Below are 19,388 nucleotides of genomic sequence, written 5' to 3' on the forward strand. Positions count from 1 at the left end.
TTAGCTTAGAGGAGTAGCCAGGTGCTGATGCAGGGGGAGGGGTAGAAAGAAGTGAGCCTAGAGTGGGGAAGAGGGCGCTGTACCTTTCTTGACTATCTTCTCTATACAACTCACTGTCTTGCTTTCTTACTTTCACCTTCATCTTAGTCCTAAAAACTGTATCAGGAACATATTTCCATGTCAGGAACGTATTACCCTAAGTTGTCGAAAAGGGATCACTGCTCCCCATCTCCATCCAACACTCTAGGTTTCCGGTTTAGTTAGTTATGTCCACGTTGGCCTTAGCCAGAAAAAAATGAGAGCATTTAAGACTGCAGAATGCCAGATTTAGCTTAAACAAAAAGAAGGATTTTGTGAAAGCTATGGTGAGGGGTGAAGGAAGGCTAAGCACTGCAACAGGTTTCTGAGTGCTAGATTTCTATATGTGGAAAAGACCCAGTCTTCTCTGTGGTCAGTTAAGAGCAGTGCAGTCCAAAACACTTGATATTCACAACTGTTTGTGTGATGGTTAACTATAGGGTGAATATCTCCCAAGAGGAAATACAGTTCCCAAACTGGTGGAGCTTTTAGCTCCTGTCCTTGGTTAGCTAATGATGGTCTGGGGGTAGTAACCTTGGTAGTAACCAAGGCTGGAGACAAACCTAAGACCTCGGTTGGGAGCTCTGGTAGCTTGATTAGTTCATTCCTCCGCTCCGAGTCATTCTGTCTGCCCCACATGTAACAGCACAGAAACCTTAAAGGTCTATGGGATGGCCTGGGGATTATAGGGGAGACTTGCTGCTTACCAAGTTGGGGGCCAAGTGGGAAGGGAACTGAGGGAATAGGGAGGTGGCTGCACCTTGAAAGAGGAGACTTTGAAAACAAGCTAAAACTGGGGATTTCAAGTGGGAGCTGACCCAACCAGAGAACGGTCTGATGGTTCCTCTATAGGCATTTGCACCATCCAGCAAAGAACTAGACCCTCAGAGTTGAAGGGCCTGCAGTAGGATCATCTAATACAGCACATTCTTTTACAAAAGCTGGGACCTGGCTTGAGTTGAGTGGTGAGATCTCAAAACTACCAAAGAGCTCAGTCACTCTAAGAAGGCTTTTCTACCTGGCCATACCTCCTGACCCACCTACCTGCAGGTGTCTGATTTGTGAGAGTTTCCATATGTGTCTGGTTGTCTCTAGAGATGGGAAGACAATAAGGGCAGGAGTCCCATCTTCCTCAAGGTATGATGCTAAATAGTCCAGTCTCCCAAGAACCAGTCGCATTCTGTCATTTACCTGCACATTGTGACATGGAGATTGACAATGGTGAACCTCCCAGGCTGAGGATGCTAGGGTACCCTTCACCTCAGAAGTCCCATCCTAGCTAACAGGGATGGGCAGAATGAAGGGACTAAGCCTAGAGGGAGTAAATTAAATGAAAAAATAGCAGTCAAATCAGAAGCAGAAGCCTAAGTTACCCACAATATTCTCTCTCCCCTGAACACTTTCTTCATCTTACATTCTCAATTGCGCAATCCAGCAATCCATTGTGGGTTCTCTTGCTTTGTTCACCAAATCTCCTATGTGACAGCCTTGACTTCCTGGACAGATTCAGGGCTCCTTCTCTCTCTTCCCCTTTATCTCCTTTAACACTCAACACAGGTAGGCTCACACTGAGTATTAATTATCTTCCCAAGGGTAAAAGCTACAAGCAGACTACAGCAATGGGGGGGAAGCTATTAATCTCTTTCTCTCAGATTTAGGAGACATCAATTTGCTAACCTTCCCTAGAGTCAGGGGCATGGACTAAAACAATGGTTCAAAAACCTGGCTCACAGGGGCTTCCCTGGTGGCGCAGTGGTTGAGAGTCCGCCTGCCGGTGCAGGGGATACGGGTTTGTGCCCCGGTCTGGGAGGATCCCACATGCCGCGGAGCGGCTGGGCCCGTGGGCCATGGCCGCTGAGCCTGGGTGTCCGGAGCCTGTGCTCCGCAACGGGAGAGGCCACAACAGTGAGAGGCCCACATACTGCAAAAAAAAAAAAAACAAACCTGGCTCATCCTGCCACTCACTCAACCACCTATTGGGCAGGACCCAGGAAACTGCATTTTTATGGAGCCCTCACAAGTGATAACCTCACCAATCCTTAGATGTGCAATGAAGAACTCATGCATAACTTCTGAATTTACACAGCAGTTGGGCTACAGTCTCTTCAAATAAATGACAGTTCAAGTCCACCTCCTCCAAATCTTTTATCATTAATCTTGTTTCCTACATACTTCCCCAAACCCCTAACCTCTCTGATTTCCCAGATTTCAGGTATCTCTGTTTACCTATTATGCTTGCTTGTCCCCAAGGGAACATCCAAAGAAAGGTCTGGCTTAATTTTTGCACTATACGTCAGCTTTTGATTAAGGTAAGAAACTCAAGAATGTTTTGTTAGAAGATCAGGAGATGGATCCTTAGAGGTCTGAGTCAGATGGTCCGAGTTCTTGCTGTGGCAAATTAATTTCCTGTGCCTCAGTTTTTCTCTTCTGTCAATACCTACCTCGAAAGTTTGGTTTGAGGGTGAATGAGATAATACCGAGAAAGCACTTTGAACAGTACCTGGAATAGAGTTAAGCAACCAGTAAATGTCAGCTGCTGTCACTTTTATTAAGAACACCCCATGCCAGAACTGCTTCAACTGCACAGATGTCACTGGTCAACAGGGAGGAGCTACACAGCATGGGGAGTGGTCCTACGTGGACAAAGCTTCTGGTTCTACTCTAAGAGAGAGATGCAAATGACTCAAGATCTTCCCACAAAGGTACCAGTGTAACCAAATGTATGGGGTTTCCCTGGGAGAATGACCCCTCTGGTACCCTGCAGACTTGAGGACCTGTACCAGGAGGTCCTATCTGGGAGAATCAGTCACCAACTCTGTCAGAAACCCTTCTTGTCTATTATATACAGATCTAGTCAAGATCAACTATCTGGAACTTAAGAACTGTCTACACCTTGAACAGAACATTAAAAAAACTCATTTCCAAAGACAAAACACTATCTCGATCTTTGAGATAGCAACGCAGTAAAGAGGCCAAAGCTTTGTAAGCAGACCAACTTGAGCTCCAGTTCTAGAGCTGGGCCTGCTAAACCTTACCTTCACTGTAACCCTCTGTACCTTACCTTTCTCATCTACAGAGAAACAGAAGGGAGGGAGAATAACATCTCACTGGATTGTTGTGAGGTTTAAATGAGGTAATGGGGGGGAAAGCACCAACCACAGCGATTGGCACTTGGCAAGCAGTCAACTGGTGCTGGTTCCCTTTGTCTCCCTGTGCAAGATGGGCAGCTCTCAGAACTGAAAGGCTATGAGGCCTTGGGTTCCTCCCTGCCTCCCCATCCCTCCCAGACCAGCTCTTGGAGCCCCTCCTCACCTTCCCAGCCCCAGACTGCTACTAAATTGATGAAGCTAAAAGGATTTGATCATGTCGGTATATTTATATGTAAATACAAAACTGTATCGCTGTAAGATATCGAATATGAACATTACAATTATTTTCTGAATCTGACTCAGTCCATTGACGTTAAATACAAAACGAAAAGATTGTAAAAATAAGAATATATACATTCAAAAAGCTTATTACAGTATAAAATTATTGAGGTCTGATCAGCTGCCAACCTCATCTGTGATAGGGGAAGAAGTTTTAGGGGTTCCTGGGATTTTCTTGGGAATGTGGAATGCTGGGACTCTTGATTCCATCCCTGGCATATCAGGCTAGGGAGGCCGGGAGCAGACAGGGACAGGTTGAATGAATAGGGGGAAAACAGTGATTGCAGGGGACTGCTTCACCCAGACAGGGGTTAAGCTTTTTATTGACACAGAACCCACCCAGCTTGAGCTCCAGGGTCTGGCAGGCTAGAGGCAAGAAAGAGATGGGCATATGAGTGGACAAGGCCAAGCTGCATAAGAAAAAGAACGTTCTAGCAAAAGAAAAAGGGGCCCCAGCTCATTCTCTCAGGGAGGGAGTCTCATAGTATGTAGTTTCTTCTCTCTCACATGTGGGCTCCCTCTCTTTCCTTCTAAGACTTCGTACCGATTGCTTTTGGCTCTGGCTGCTCAGTGAATTCATCTCTGCCCCAATCCCAATCCCCAAGGGATAGGGAGAGGGGAGAGAGAGTCTGGAATCACAGTGGCGGTCTATTCCCAAAATTGGCAAAGTAAACAGAGGAAAAACCGTTAGATAAGGGCAATCCATGCTGAATTAAACCAGTGTCACCACAAACCAGTATTCTTGGCTCCAACAGGCAGCATCCTGGAGAGAGATAAGTCATTATATAAGGATGAGGGCCTGTGGCAGGAGCATGGAGAGTGGATGTGTGTGTGTCCTCTTCCACCACTCTGCGGTCTGACAACAGGCAACATGATCCCCAACCCCAGCTCGTCCAGGATAAACAGTAGGATCCAAAAAGCGAGGAGTCCTGAACTGCAACAAGAAGCCCCAGGAACTTCTACAAAGGAGTATCTCTGTGTATATGTATTTATAGAATACGACCATATTATCACATACAGTATATATTATATACACACGTACGTATGGACTCATACACATAAGTACACATACACACACGCACACACAGAGAATGACAGAAAAGACTGGAATACACGCCCTAGGTATAAACGTGCTTGGCACTCAGGACGTTCTCTAGAATATGTAACTTGGTCAAGCTCTCTGGGAAGGAGGTGGATGCTCACCAAACCTCCCCGTGAAATCCTAGCAAAGGGAAGGAATGGAAAGAGACCTTGAGAAGGAGAATGGCATTGGGAAAGGGGGGAGGGAGGTTCCTTCCCCACTTACCTCGGGGCCCCTGGCAAAAATCGATGCCACAATTTGGTTTTAATAAGGCACAGTTCGATAGCAGGTGCTAGGAATTAAGAACACATTGCTGCTGGCCCTTTCTAGTGGCAATTTCACCACATCTATCTAGCCAAAGGGAAAGGCTGCCTTGCGTGCACGCGTGCGCCGGGAGACACGAGAAAGAGGTTGGTCCATGGCTTCAGTGTAACTGATGGCAACCTATAGGCTCAGCGGTGTCCAGGGTAGTTTAAGGAAGTCTGGGCAGCAGATAGGAGGCTCGTGGGACAGTTACTGACCCTCCATGGTCAGGAGGTTGTGGCTGGAGGGCACCATGCCCTCCCTCTCTGCAAACTCCAGGATTGCCTTGTAGCAGAAATAGTACTGCTCAGGGGTCTGGATGCTGAAGGCCCTCTGGGTCCTCATGCGGGACACCGTCTGGAACACATTTAGGGTGCCAAGCTCCTCCAGCTGTGCCAGGCAGATGTCCAATGAACAGAAGGTACCTGAAGGAAGGAAGGAAGTGGTCATACCTGATCTACCTCTCCTCTTTCCCTCCCTCTACCAAATAACCCAGGCAGGATTGGATGAATGAATTCAATGGCAAGGTGCCTCATGGCAGGAGGCCAGTTGGCCTTAGGCCTGAAAGGGCTCAAGGAGGAGGTCACAGGGAGTGTTGAAGGCCAGAGAAATGAGGAGACCTCTTGTCTCTCAGGACATATATGGGGGTAACAGGAAGAGTAGGTGGGAAGGTGACAGAGGGACTTCTTGCTTCAATCCCAGACAGATAGAATGACAGCACTCCCACACCTGGGCCCTAATTTTCAGATTCCACAACTTCTCTACAGAGACCTAACACAAACCTATTCTTCCTTTCTCCCAAAGGGACCTCTGAACTAGAAGGCCAACAGTCCCTGCAATGTACATCCCCTTAAGGCAAAAGCTGCTAACTGGTTCCAGAATGGAGAGCACGGTCCAGGGTGGAAAGCTCCCCAGGGAAGGGTATGGGAAGAAAGCAACAGCCCAGCTGAAGGTCTCTGGGACATCCAGGTGACAGTGATGGGATCAGAAGATAATCATGCTGATGGGATGTATAAAGCATCAAACCCCTAGAGGACTTGGCTTGTGAAGTATATATTCTGGCCAGTACACCTAACACTAGGGATACTAAAAGGACATTAAAGAGGAATTTTTCATGGTAATTCACCACCAATGGATCAAATACTCACATTCTGGCAACTAAGAGCTTTGTTATTCCTCCCCCACCCTTAGTGCCTCTGGATGCTCCAAGAGCTGCATCAGGTGCATTACCTGTCCTGCCAATGCCTGCACTGCAATGGACCACAATGGGTGGCTCAGGGCACTGCCCTTTGGAGCGTGCTCCCATGCTGCTGACAGCCAGCCTCTGCTGGTTCCTGACGGCTCTCAAGAAATCAATAAGGGAAGCTGCCGAGGAAGGGACACCATAATCTGGCCAGCTCAGGAACTGAAAGTGGGTCACGTGGCGTTTCTGCCGTTCCTTGGACAAAAAAAGAAGCAAAAGTTAATGAGGTCATTTCTCCTTGCCTCTGACTACCTTTGGCTTTTCCAGATTCTCAACCCTCTGGAATTGCTATCACCAAGGTTCCTATCACCCTCAACTTTCTCCACAATTGCTTCTCTACGAACGCAAAGGAAAGATTAAATGTCTGGAGAGGGCAGAATTCCTATATTATATGATCCAGATTTCTTATGTTATAAAAAGTTTCATTCCTAAGTAACGCCACTGTTGTGTTGAGACAATATGGCTATTCTGGCTCTGAGTCGAATATCCTGATCCTGTTTCCAGAAGAATGGAAGTAACTTATAAGCTCCTTGGAATCCTGCCTCCCTTTGGAGATTTTCTTTACAGTAAAGGTTTTCCCCCAGCTTCAAAAGAGTGAGAAAATAAAATTTACCTCTGTGTTGTGAATTTCTAGCGTTGTTTTCTTATAATGGTTCATATTCTCCACGCCTAGATTGGTCACTGTGAGGAAGCCAAATCGGATCCGAGAGTCTTTTTCTAAAGGCCAGTATTGGCCACACTTTCTCCTGCCGCCCTCCTCAAAGCTGAAGACACACAGAGAAAGATAAGCCTTCCATCCTTCTTCTCCACAGCAATAACTCTGCTCTACCCATGACCTGCTGTACCCTTAGGCAGAAGTGTCATCTCTTGCATTGCTTCTGTCTAATCTATCCCCTTGCTTCTTGGCAGAAAAAGGAAAACTTCATTCTAAACAGATGTAACAACAGCTAAATTTTCTGCATGTACTCATTTAGTGGACATTTATTGAGCACCAGCTACATCCATTTGGTCCCTTTCCTGATACCTCTTGGTACTCCTCACATATCTGGCATAAATACTGGGTGGACAAAGAAGGACAGTAGAGAAAATATGGTGGGCCAGGTCGAACTCTCTGCCCTATATCTCAGTTACTGTTCATTCTCTTCCCCAGTGAGAGCCCATGGCTGATAGAGGAGTGGGAAAGGCACAGTTCCTGGGATGCCAACAGGAGGTTTATGTAAAGGCCTAAAGTCCACCTCACTACTCTTCAGTGGCTCCAAAGTACTCCAAGGTAGTACTTCTTCCACTACCTCCCCTCCAAATCAAAGGTGGCTTGTAACAGTGCCATGAGGAAGCGACCTTAGCAAACATTCTCATTAATTTTTTTCTCCTCATCTGAAATGGGTTATAATTATCATAATGATAATGATGATACTCATGAAATATTAATTCCTAAAGTTTTGGCAGATACGTACACCAAAATTTCAAAAATATTCCTTTCGTCAAGAGCTTCCTGCCTGACCTATTATGTTTCACATCTCTTTTTTTCAAGTTCTCCTACAGGTGGAAATATGAACAAGAAGAAAAATGGTCAAAAGTAGCAGGGAAAGGGAGAACTAAGGGGAACTGGTAATTCAGAAGCCAGGAAGACGGCTGACCTTTGGAAGTAGGGAGCAGGCTAAAAGTAAATTGCTCCATGTTTCCCAATGCTTCCTCTAGTAGTTAAGGCCAGGACCTCAGGACAGGCTGTAACTGGCACAGGGTCACCAGAGCCATGGATTAAAGCTTTGACAAGTTAGATCTATCAATCTCCACCATACCCTGGCTCTGTTAACTCTGGGTCAGCTAAGAAAAAAGCTAAGACATCTCAAACTCTTTGCCATGGCTTTCCTAATCCTCATTGTTTCTAAGAGCTAAACTCCCCTCTAGAGTCATCCATGCTTGGGGAGGGGGGAGGGGAGAAGTGCAATGGGTAGAAAAAGGATGAACTCACCGGGTGGTCATGACAATCACCAAGACTTTTTGCTCCCATACCATGAGCCAGAAATCACGATAGGTATTCTCCAAAGGGCCTACAATGAAAGTAGAAGACAAGGAATGTGACCCTGGGAAGCTCTTCTTTCCTTCTTAGGCTCTTCTGTTTTTTCCCAACTACTAATTCCAAAGCACATACGCTGGCTCCCTGCCTTTTTGACTATATCCCAGATATTCAGGGTGGTCCTTGGGCAAGCAGCACCAGCATCGTATGGGAGAGTATTAGAAATGCACAATCTGCATTTTAACAAGATTCCCAGGTAAAATTGTAGGTAGGCTACAGTTTGAGAAGCATTGCTACATATCCTCTTAGAGCCTCATCAACAGGGCTTCAGCTATCACATCCAGACTGAGAGTGTCAACTGTGCACATGTCTCTAGCTGCTTTCACCTCACCTAAGCCTTATAATCACCAGTTGCCTACTAAACCATTCCCCTTCCATGTCCCCTCATCCATCTCCTCAGACCCCTCATGTTTGCAATTCAGTCTCCTCCTTCAAAATTAGCTTTCTCTCTCTACTTTCTCAACTCTGTTAACAGTACTGGCATTCTTAAATGACTTAGTCTCAAAAAGTTAGAGTCAACTCTGACTTACCCATTTCTTTCATCTCCCAGAAACAGACACCAAGTCCTAGATTTTTTTTGCCTTTGGAATGTTTTTGGTTTTTACCCTCTTGTCCCTATCCTGGTCTTCCTGCCGAAATTCACTGGCACAAAGACCATATCATCTTTTGTCTGAGTTCCTGTAACACCATCTTGGTTTACTTTTCTGAATAGGAATTTTTCTTCCAGTCTATTCTGGATACGCTTGCCAGTTTAATCTTTCTAAAAACTTGCTTCATCACAATATAGACACACAAGCTCACTTCTGCCTCTATTCCTTTGTTCACATTCTCTCACCTCCATTGCCATTGGACTTTCTACCCACTTTCTTTTTTTTTTCTTCCAGTTTTATTGAGCTATAATTGGCAAACAGCACTGTGTAAGTTTAAGGTATACAGAGCATAATGATTTGACTTATTTATATCATGAAATGATTACCACAATAAGTTTAGTGAACATCCATCATCTCATATAGATACAAAATTTAAAAGGAAAAAAACCCTTTTTTCCTTGTGATGAGAACTCTTAGGTTCTACTTTCTTAACGGCTTTCATGTATAACACACAGCAGTGTTAATTATATTTATCACATTGCACATTACATCCCTAGTACTTATTCAGCTTATATCAATAAATTTGTACATTCTGACTGCCTTCATCCAATTTCCCCCTTCCCCCAACCCCTGGTAACCATAAATATGATCTCTTTTTCTATGAGTTTGTTTTCGAAGTATAATTGGCCTACAACACTATGTTAGTTCCCAGTGTACAACATACAGGGATTTATACGTTGTTTGATATTTCTATACACTGCAAAATGATCAACATTTTACCCATTTTCAAGTGCTGCCTCTTCCTTAAAGCTTTCTCTTAACACCACATTCCTTTTCTTAAAAATTTATGTATGTATGTATGTATGTATGTATTTATTTATTTATGGCTGTGTTGGGTCTTCATTGCTGCACGCGGGCTTTCTTCTAGTTGTGGCAAGTGGGGGCTACTCTTCATTGCAGTGCGTGGGCTTCTCATTGCGGTGGCTTCTCTTGTTGCAGAGCACGGGTTCTAGGTGCGCAGGCTTCAGTAATTGTGGTGCATGGGCTCAGTAATTGTGGCTCATGGGCTTAGCTGCTCCGTGGCATGTGGGATCTTCCCAGACCAGGGCTCAAACCCATGTCCCCTGTGTTGGCAGGCGGATTCTTAACCACTGTGCCACCAGGGAAGCCCCAACACCACATTCCTTGTAGGGCTTCCTCTCATCCCAGCTCTTGATGGCACATCTGGATCAAAACATCTTAACCATTTAATGTACATGGTCTTACATCAGTCATTTTACTTTGTGAGAAGTAATCATAACTCAGCCAAACATGGTGCTGAGGGCAAGGGCTATGTCATCAACTACTCCTTTTAGAGTTAGAATCTGTACAGGGCTGGGCACTCAGCAGGAACGTTGAAGATGCCTGTGAGCCAATAACTCCCTTTCAATCAAGTGAGTAACAACTGAGGATAATTCCTTGTACTTCCCCAGTGCTTTTTCCTCCTTTGCTTTCAGGGAAGCAGGGCAGTACCAAGGGCTGATTCTGTCGTGGAAATCTGCTAATTGCACTACCATTTTTGCTAAAGTCTCTTAGGAAGCACTAACATTTTATGATACTAGAATTCCGTCTTTGCAGAAGTGGACACTGCCAGGAGCATGTGAAGTCTTGGAAATAAGCTAAATGTCTAACAAGAGAGGATGTTAAATTATGGCATACCCCCAAATTTAAGCAGTCCATAAAGGTGATATTATAAGATCTGTATTTTTGCTATGGAAAGGTATCCACAAGACAACCATCAACAGAAAAAAGAGATAATGTATAGAAAAATCCCATTTTGTTAGATAGTTTATATGTCCATATCTATTTGTATGCACAGAATGAGGTTTAGAAGGAGATGCTGCAAAATGTTAACATTTTCTCTGGTCTCTGGGTTATGAGTGATTTTCATCTTCATTTTCTACAACGGACATGGCATTACCATAGCATGCATGTCAAGAAGATAATAAAAACACCCTTTCCCCACCTCTGACTCTTAGCCTTGTTCACATTGCACTATACTGCATCACAGCAGCTCTCATATACTTTATTTTCCACATTCAAACCACTGGCAAAATTGCTGTTGCCAATCAGAGCACCTGATAATACCACTTAGACTCAAGGCTAGACAGAGAAGGGTCATAATTTCCTCAAAGGCGTAAAAGAGAGATTTAGAAGGGAAAGTTACACTTCCCAGATTAGACTCCTTAACAGTAGACTTCTGTGAAGAAATAAAGTCAGCAGTTTATGCCGACATGGATGAAACAATCCACTAACCTGGCTTGCAAGGACTTTTGAATCAAACAGACATGTGCCCAATCCTGTCTGTGTCGCTTACTAGCTGTGTGACCAAAGGTCACCTAACCTCTTTGGGCTTCAGTTTGTTCATGGATTAATAAACCTTCCTTGCAGAGTGTCTACAATAATTAGATGGTGATTGTATATCTAATATATAATAGATACTTTCAATAAATGACAGGTATTATTAGAAATATTATGAATAAAAATCAGAATACTGAACACAGCCAAGAAGGTTAACCAGACAAACCAAACCAGCCTTCTCAACATCACAGGATCCCATTTTCCAGTCCTAACAGAGTGCTGATGCCTTCTAAAGATGGTCAGTGTTCAACTCAAGAAATCCTTTCTCTCATACTCCTGGATGAGCTTCTTCTCCTGCACACGGCCTTCAGAACCAGCCTAAAGGATCCAATCCTTGAAGAACTAGCAACTCTAAGAAGTGCCCTTGCCTTCTAAACCTGGAGAGAGGAGCATTCTGAGACCCCTAGAGTCAATCCTTACCCTCCATAAGCCCATCCATGCCACGGTCATCCTCCTCAACAAAGTCCTACTCTCAGGCAGATCACATCCTAATCTATACCTGCCAAAAATCTTTCCTGATAGTTCTCTTATTTGTTCCTAGGGTCTTGAAAGGACTCTTGGAGAGAGTAGTCCCTCCTAAGGGAAAAACAATAAATCTGTAACCATCAGACCAATTACAATATACCAAGAATCCAAAGGCCCTTTTCCCTTTTCTTCTCCCTCAACTTCTATTTTGAGAAATTTTAAACCTACAAAAAGTTGAGGGACTTCCCTGGTGGCGCAGTGGTTAAGAATCTGCCTGCCAATGCAAGGGACATGGGTTCGATCCCTGGTCCGGGAAGATCCCACAGGCCGCGGAGCAACTAAGCCTGTGCACCACAGCTACTGAGCCTGTGCTCTAGAGCCCGCGAGCCACAACTACTGAGCCCACGTGCCACAACTACTGAAGCTCGTGCGCCTAGAGCCCATGCTCCACAACAAGAGAAGCCACCGCAATGAGAAGTCTGCACACCGCCACGAAGAGTAGACCTCGCTCGCCTCAACTAGAGAAAGCCTGTGCGCAGCAACGAAGACCCAACACAGCCAAAAATAAATCAAAAAAAAGGAAAAAGTTGAAAGAATGGTACAATGTACTCATACATTCTTTAGCTCGAAAGCTATCATTTTTAGCTATCGTTTTGCAAAGCCTGCTTCTCTATATATACACAACACATATTTTCTCTTTTACTGAACTATTTAAGTTTCAGACATTATGACATTTCACTCCTAAATACTTGAACACGTATTTAGAAGAACAAGAACATTCTCCTGTAGAACAATACCATTATCACACTGCAGCAACTAAACATTAATACAATAATATTATCTAATACACAGTATCCAACTGTCCCAATAGTTTGTCCTTAACAAATTTTTTTCCAAATTGAGTTTGCAAGATGACACACTGCCTTTGGTTATGTCTCTTTAGTCTCCTTTAATCCAGAGCAGTTCCCTGTCTTTTTTTTTCCCCCATGGCATTAACTTTGAAAAGTCTAAGCCAGGTCTCTAGTACGTTCCACAATCTGGATTTGTCAGTTTTGTTTCTCATTATTAGATTCAGACTTAAAAACTGGCAACAGGACTTCCCTGGTGGTGCAGTGGTTAAAAATCCGCCTGCCAATGCAGGGGACATGGGTTCGAGCCCTGGTCTGGGAAGATCCCACATGCTGTGGAGCAACTAAGCCCAGGCGCCACAGCTATGGAGCCTGCGCTCTACAGCCCATGAGCCACAGCTACTGAGCCCACGTGCCACAACTAAAGCCTGTGCGTGTAGAGCCCGTGCTCCACAACAAAGAGCATCCCCCACTAGCTGCAACTAGACAAAGCCTGCACGCAGCAACGAAGACCCAACGCAGCCAAAATTTTAAAAAATAAATAAATAAATTTATTTTAAAAAAGCAAACTGGCAACATACAACATAGGTTATGTTGTGTAGTTCTCACTATACCACAACAGGAGGCATATAATATCTATTTGTCCATTACTGGTGATATTAAGTGTGATCACTTGGTTAAGGAGGTATCCGCCAGATCTCTTGCTGGCCATATTCCACAATGGTCAAAGGGCCTTAATTCCATATGATGGCCTGTCATGTCCTCCTATGTTGTGATTTCTCACCACTCTCTTTGAAGGAAACCTAGTATTCTCCTTGAGATGGCAAAGGACAGGTCAGGAGTAGTACTAGGGCCCACAAGAATATTAACAGAGGCTCCATCTGAAATCCTCCTAGAGCGCCCAATACTCCACTGTCAGACCTAGCAAAGACTATCCATGTCAGAGACTGCTGGCGTGCTCTGTGATGGTACAGGGACCAGCAAAAGCCTCTTAAGCCAGCAACACCCATTCATAGACTGAACTCAATCTCTGGGAAGTCCCATTGCCATTCCTTTATGTCCTACTCGACATAAGGAGCATCTCACTGGCCAGTGAACTCTGATGTCCCATTCCCCTGGGTTGGTAACACTAAGACACAGTCCAAAAACTTGTAGTAATGTTGTGTGTTCAAATCTCTAGTTTATCTCTATGCAGTGAGTTTCCAGGCACATCTGGTACAGAAACTCTACACCTCTCATCTGCCTTCCTCAATAACCCTCAATCTTTATGAAAGGCCAAGATCTAGTGGCTGCAACATCACTTCAAGTTACCATTTCCTTTAAAAATTATGCTATCATCTGATGCCAACAATCACAGGTAGATGACACAAAACCAATTTGTGAGGGGCAGACTACTTACCTTGTGTCCCAATGTAAGCATTCTTCTGTTTGTAGCCATCCATGAAACTGGCATTGATGTAATCTGTCTAATGATAAAAAGGAAATATCATTGCAGCTGTGTGGGATATACCATTTGGGTAGGAAAATGATGTACTAAGTAAATAAAGCTCAAGGTGTGAATTTTCTCTTTTTGTCAGGCAGAAAATGAGGAGTGAAAGGACCAATTCAAAACCTCACTTCCACAAATGTTACTGGGACAAGTGGATATCCACATGCAGAAAAAATGAAGCTTATTCCTTTCTCACATCATATACAAAAACTAACTCCAGGAAATTCCCTGGCGGTCCAGTGGTTAGGACTCAGCGCTTTCACTGCTATAGTCCGTGTTCAATCCCTGGTAATGGAACTAAGATTCTGCGAGCCGCACAGCGAGTCAAAAAAACCCCCCAAAAAACAAAAACAAACAAACAAACAAAAAACCTAACTCCAAATGGGTCACAGACCTCATGTAAGAGCTAAAACTATAAAACTCTTAGAAGAAAACATAGGATTAAATATTTGTGACCTTGGGTTAGGCAAAGCCTCCTTAGATATGATGCCAAAAGCACAAGCAACAAAAGAAAAAACATAAATTGAACTACATGAAAACTGAAAACTTTTGTGCTTCAAAGGACACCATCAAGAAAGTGAAAAAACAGGGGATTTCCCAGGTGGTCCAGTGGCTGAGACTCCACGCTCCCAATGCAGGGAGCCTGGGTTCGACCCCTGGTCAGGGAACTAGATCCCATATGCATGCAGCAACTAAAGATCCCGCATGTCACAACTAAGACCCAGTGCAGCCAAAATAAATAAATAAATAAATATTTTTTTTCGAAAAAAAGAAAGAAAGTGAAAAACCCACCCACAGAATGCACACATTTGATAAGGGATTTGTAACTAGACTATATAAAGATCTCTCACAAATAAATAGTAAAAAGACAACTCAGTTTTAAAATGGGCAAAGAATCAGAATAGCCATTTTTCCAAGATGATATATAAATGGCCAATAAGTACCTGAAAAGTTGCTCAACATCATTAGTCATCAGGGAAATGCAAATCAAAACCACACTGAGATACCACTTCACACTCACTAGAATGGCTACAGGTAAAAAATAATAACAAATACTGGCAAAGATGTAGAGAAATTGGAACCCTCATACACTGCTAGTGGTAATGTAAAATGGTGCAGTCACTTTGGAAAACCATCTGGCACTTCCTCAAAAGGTTAAACACAGAGCTACCATATGACCCAGCAAGTCCACTCCCAAGGGAAATGAAGACACAGATGTAAACAAAAAAACCTCATAAACAAATATTCACAGCAGCATCATTCATAATAGCCAAACAATGGAAACAACTCAATTGTTTATCAACTAATGAATGGGTAAATAAAATGTGGCATATATCTATACAATGGAATATTATTTAGCAATAAAAATTAGTGAAATACTGATACATGCTATAACATGTATGAACCTTGAAAACACGCTGAGAGAAACCAGACACAAAGGGCCATATACTGTATGATTCTATCTATGTGAAATGTCCACAATAGGCAAAAAAAGTAGACAAAAAGTAGGTGGGTTTGGGGGAAATGGGGAGTGACTACCAAGGCGAGTTTCTTTTTTAGGTGATAAAAATGTTCTAAAGTTGATTGTGGTGATAATTGCATGACTCTGAGAATATATTAAAAACCAATGACTTGTACACTTTTAATGAGTAAACTGTATGGTATGTGAATTATATCTCAGTAAAGCTGTTATTTACGAAAAAGGAGTCCATTAGGACTTGTAGCACTACAGCTCAGAACCAAAACCAAAAGGCAGGCAAGCCAAGCAACCTAAGCAGGAACACCTGTCCATGCTGTGACACACAAAAGGCAAAGTGTGACTGGAGAAGGAAGAAAACTATGCCTCACAGCTAGGACCATCAACAGCATGGGCCAAATGGGCTCCATTACTGCCTAAACACAAAGCAAAAGCCACACACATTCAGAAGAGCCTCAATGAATAGCTCCTGACTCACTCTCTTCTGAGTGCCTTCTCCCACCTCCCAATGTCCTCGGTCTTATTTACATCATTAGCCATCAGGGAAATTAAATAGGATATGGAGGGTTACAGGAGGACAAAAGTAAAAATGTTTCAACAGCAAACTAGGGAAAATCCATACTCCATTCCACTCTAGAGAGATGGGAATGACTCCCCATCAACCCTTTCTCCACTGGGTTCCAACACTTGGAGGACAGTCTGAACTGTCAGTACCACACAGCCACCCTAATAAAACATCTCCAGGGAGTTCCCTGGCGGTCCAGTGGTTAGGACTTGGTGCTTTCACTGCCGTAGGCCCGGGTTCAATCCCTGGTCGGGGAACTAAGATCCTGCAAGCTACACGGCTCAGCCAAAAAAAAAAAAAATCTCCATCTCATGGTCAAACCCATGTTATTTGGATATATGTCCATTAGATAGTCAGTCTACCAACTTATCACTTATCCTCCCACTAATTATTTATTCAAGAGTTTCCTCCTCTGTTCTTCTCCCACAGCAACTGGTATTGACCTAATACTACTAGTGTTCTACCCTGACTTGGACACCTTCACTGAGCTAATGGATCATCTGCAGCAGACCCAGAAAGCTAAAAGTCTCACTCACCCCAACCAGGCTTCTCAATCCAGGGCCCACCCATAGTCAGCCAAAGCCCATCCTCTGTTCAGCCTGGCACATTCAAATGGTATACACTGCAGGACCCATGTGAGAAGGCATAGAAAAGTACAAAGGATTTACCTGGTACATGCCAATCAACATATTATATAAGTAATATATGAGCTGTTACTCTTGGAGCTAACTTCATGCTTTGAAAAGAAATGCCACCTATTTAAAGGAGACTTATTTCTTTATAACTAAGGATACCAGCTCTTAGCATTCTTGTCTCTGAGAGCACTGGGAATTAAAATCAGCAATTTCAGAAGAATCATTACATATTAAAAACTGAAAATGACCTCAGAGATAAAGTATAGACTTAGGGGCAAACTGAAATAGCAGGAAGAAACACAGCATGCACATTATGTTATGGGCCAGGTTCAACTGAAACTGGACTAACGGCTTTGTAATTCCAGCTGAAATCTGTTGAACAATTCACTAATAAACCTGAATCCTCCACTTATTGTGGAAATAAAGGCTATACCAATATTTGTAGTAATGAGAGGGACTATAACTCAAGCGATGAACTTCAGATTAATTACAGCATGACTAGAATAGTCTCCTGGTACACCGGGATTCACTCATTCATTCACAAATAATTTACTGAATGTCTGATACATGCCAGGCACTGTTCTAGGTCTTGGAGACAGAGTAGTCAACAAGACATACATTCAGATTATCTCTGACTCCAGAGCCCCAACTCAACTAAGATGATCTTAATAATACTGGTGAATTTGTCTTCAGTCAGACAGACTCTTAGCTAATGCCACTGCAGGAAAACCCTCTGTAAGGATCCTAGACAGGATTATGAATTCAGTTTATGTACTTGAAACACTAGGGTCAAAAGAGATTAAAACCATGATCCTAGGGTACTGACTCATGTACCATACATACCCAAATATAAGGCAATGATGTTCTTAAGAATTATCCTCCAGAAAAAAGAGGGGGGATATAACAAGTCCCTTTACTGTGTCATGTTAAGGGGCACTATTTAAACTCCTTTTAAATAGTGAACAGCAACCTCAATCAATGCTGTTTTTTGATGTGTACAGAGGTCACCAGACAGAACTGTTGTATCGGAAGGAAAAAGAAGAAATGTAACACCTATTTAATTGTTGACCTCAAAATTCTTAAGTGTTGGATGCTACTGTAAACAAGTTATAATAAAGAGGACTTTAAAAAGGAATAAGTAAATGATAATGCTACAGAGGATGCATGAGATACAGGATGAATGAAAAGAAAAAACTGTGCTAACGTTATGCTAATAGACTTTTCTGACTTAGAATAAACTTTCCAGTGACAATACCAGGCACTTAAAAAAGGAAATAAAAATGATGTGTTCTGTAAAACTGTGTTCGATTGACTCAAAAGTAGCTCAAATGAGGACAAAGAAACTGATGTTAAAGGTGTATGTGAAAAGTTTGAATAACTTTTCACTAAATATCTCTACTAAGTACATGTGATTTTTAATATGCACAGACATGATCAAATTAATACATTAAATAATAGAGGCATCTGACCAATTCATCTCTATCCCTATATATTTATGTATACACTAGTCGTCCAAAATTTTTGTCAGATCTTCTAGATGGAAAAATCAGAGGTCACTTTTTTTTTTTAAGAGTTGGATTTCTTTTTAATATTTATTTATTTGGCTGCCCTGGGTCTTAGTTGCGGCATGCAGGATCTAGTTCCCCCACCAGGAATCGAACCCAGGCCCCCTGCATTGGGAGCGTGGAGTCTTAATCACTGGACCACCAGGGAAGTCCTAGAGGTCACTTATAACGAGAGTCGCCTGGTATTGACACATATACACTCACCAGTATGGTGGATGACATGACTATGACTTTATTAGGAGTAAAAGGCAAAATAATTGAACATTTATTGAGCACCTACAGTAATATGCCAAACTTTGTGCTATCAACATGTACATGAAGTATTTCATTTAATTTCTACTTAGTACTGTGAGATGGGCACATAGGGACTTGCGTATGTTAATAACTAGTATGTAGTCTAAAACTCAAACCTTGGGGCTTCTCTGGTGGCGCAGTGGTTAAGAATCCGCCTGCCAATGCAGGGGACACGGGTTCCAGCCCTGGTCCAGGAAAATCCCACATGCCGCACAGCAACTAAGCCCACGAGCCACAACTACTGAGCCCTCGTGCCACAACTACTGAAGCCCGCGCACCTGGAGCCCCTGCTCTGCAAGAAGATAAGCCACCGCAATGAGAAGGCCATGCACCGCAACAGAGTAGCCCCTGCTCGCAGCAACTAGAGAAAGCCCACACGCAGCAACGAAGACCCAACGTAGCCAAAAATAAATAAATAAATTAAAAAAATATATATATATATATATAGCTTAAAAAATAAAAAATAAAACTCAAAAAAAAAAGAAGGAAAAAAAAAAAGAAAATAGGGCTTCCCTGGTGGCGCAGTGGTTGAGAGTCCGCCTGCCGATGCAGGGGACACGGGTTCGTGCCCCGGTCCGGGAAGATCCCACATGCCGCGGAGCGGCTGGGCCCGTGAGCCATGGCTACTGAGCCTGCGCATCTGGAGCCTGTGCTCCGCAACAGGAGAGGCCACAACAGTGAGAGGCCCGTGTACCGCAAAAAAATAAATAAATAAAAAATAAAATTAAAAAAAAAAAGAAAATAAAACTCAAACCTTCTCTCTCTGGCTCAGAGTCCATGTTCTTTCTACTACAGTATTAGTAAGCTTCACTTTGGAAGAGGCTTAAATTTCCCTCAGTGTTCCTAAAAG

General features: G+C 43.2%; 1 protein-coding gene across 1 annotated transcript in view; it reads right to left on the reverse strand.

Annotated features, from left to right (window-relative positions):
* Positions 1–4,503: 4,503 nt before the first annotated feature.
* PTPN9 (protein tyrosine phosphatase non-receptor type 9) overlaps positions 4,504–19,388 on the reverse strand; it is a gene marked incomplete at its 5' end in the record, with an annotated part of 82,294 nt that continues 67,409 nt past the window's right edge. Inside the window, 5 exons of the mRNA XM_079699008.1 lie at positions 4,504–5,315; positions 6,121–6,328; positions 6,747–6,897; positions 8,106–8,184; positions 13,913–13,979. Of these exons, the coding sequence (XP_079555134.1) occupies positions 5,101–5,315; positions 6,121–6,328; positions 6,747–6,897; positions 8,106–8,184; positions 13,913–13,979 (720 nt within the window). The 3' untranslated portion in view covers positions 4,504–5,100. The remainder of the gene's footprint in view (positions 5,316–6,120; positions 6,329–6,746; positions 6,898–8,105; positions 8,185–13,912; positions 13,980–19,388) is intronic.

The sequence above is a fragment of the Hyperoodon ampullatus genome, assembly GCF_949752795.1.
Source record: "Hyperoodon ampullatus genome assembly, chromosome: 3".
Taxonomy (NCBI): Eukaryota; Metazoa; Chordata; class Mammalia; order Artiodactyla; family Ziphiidae; genus Hyperoodon; species Hyperoodon ampullatus.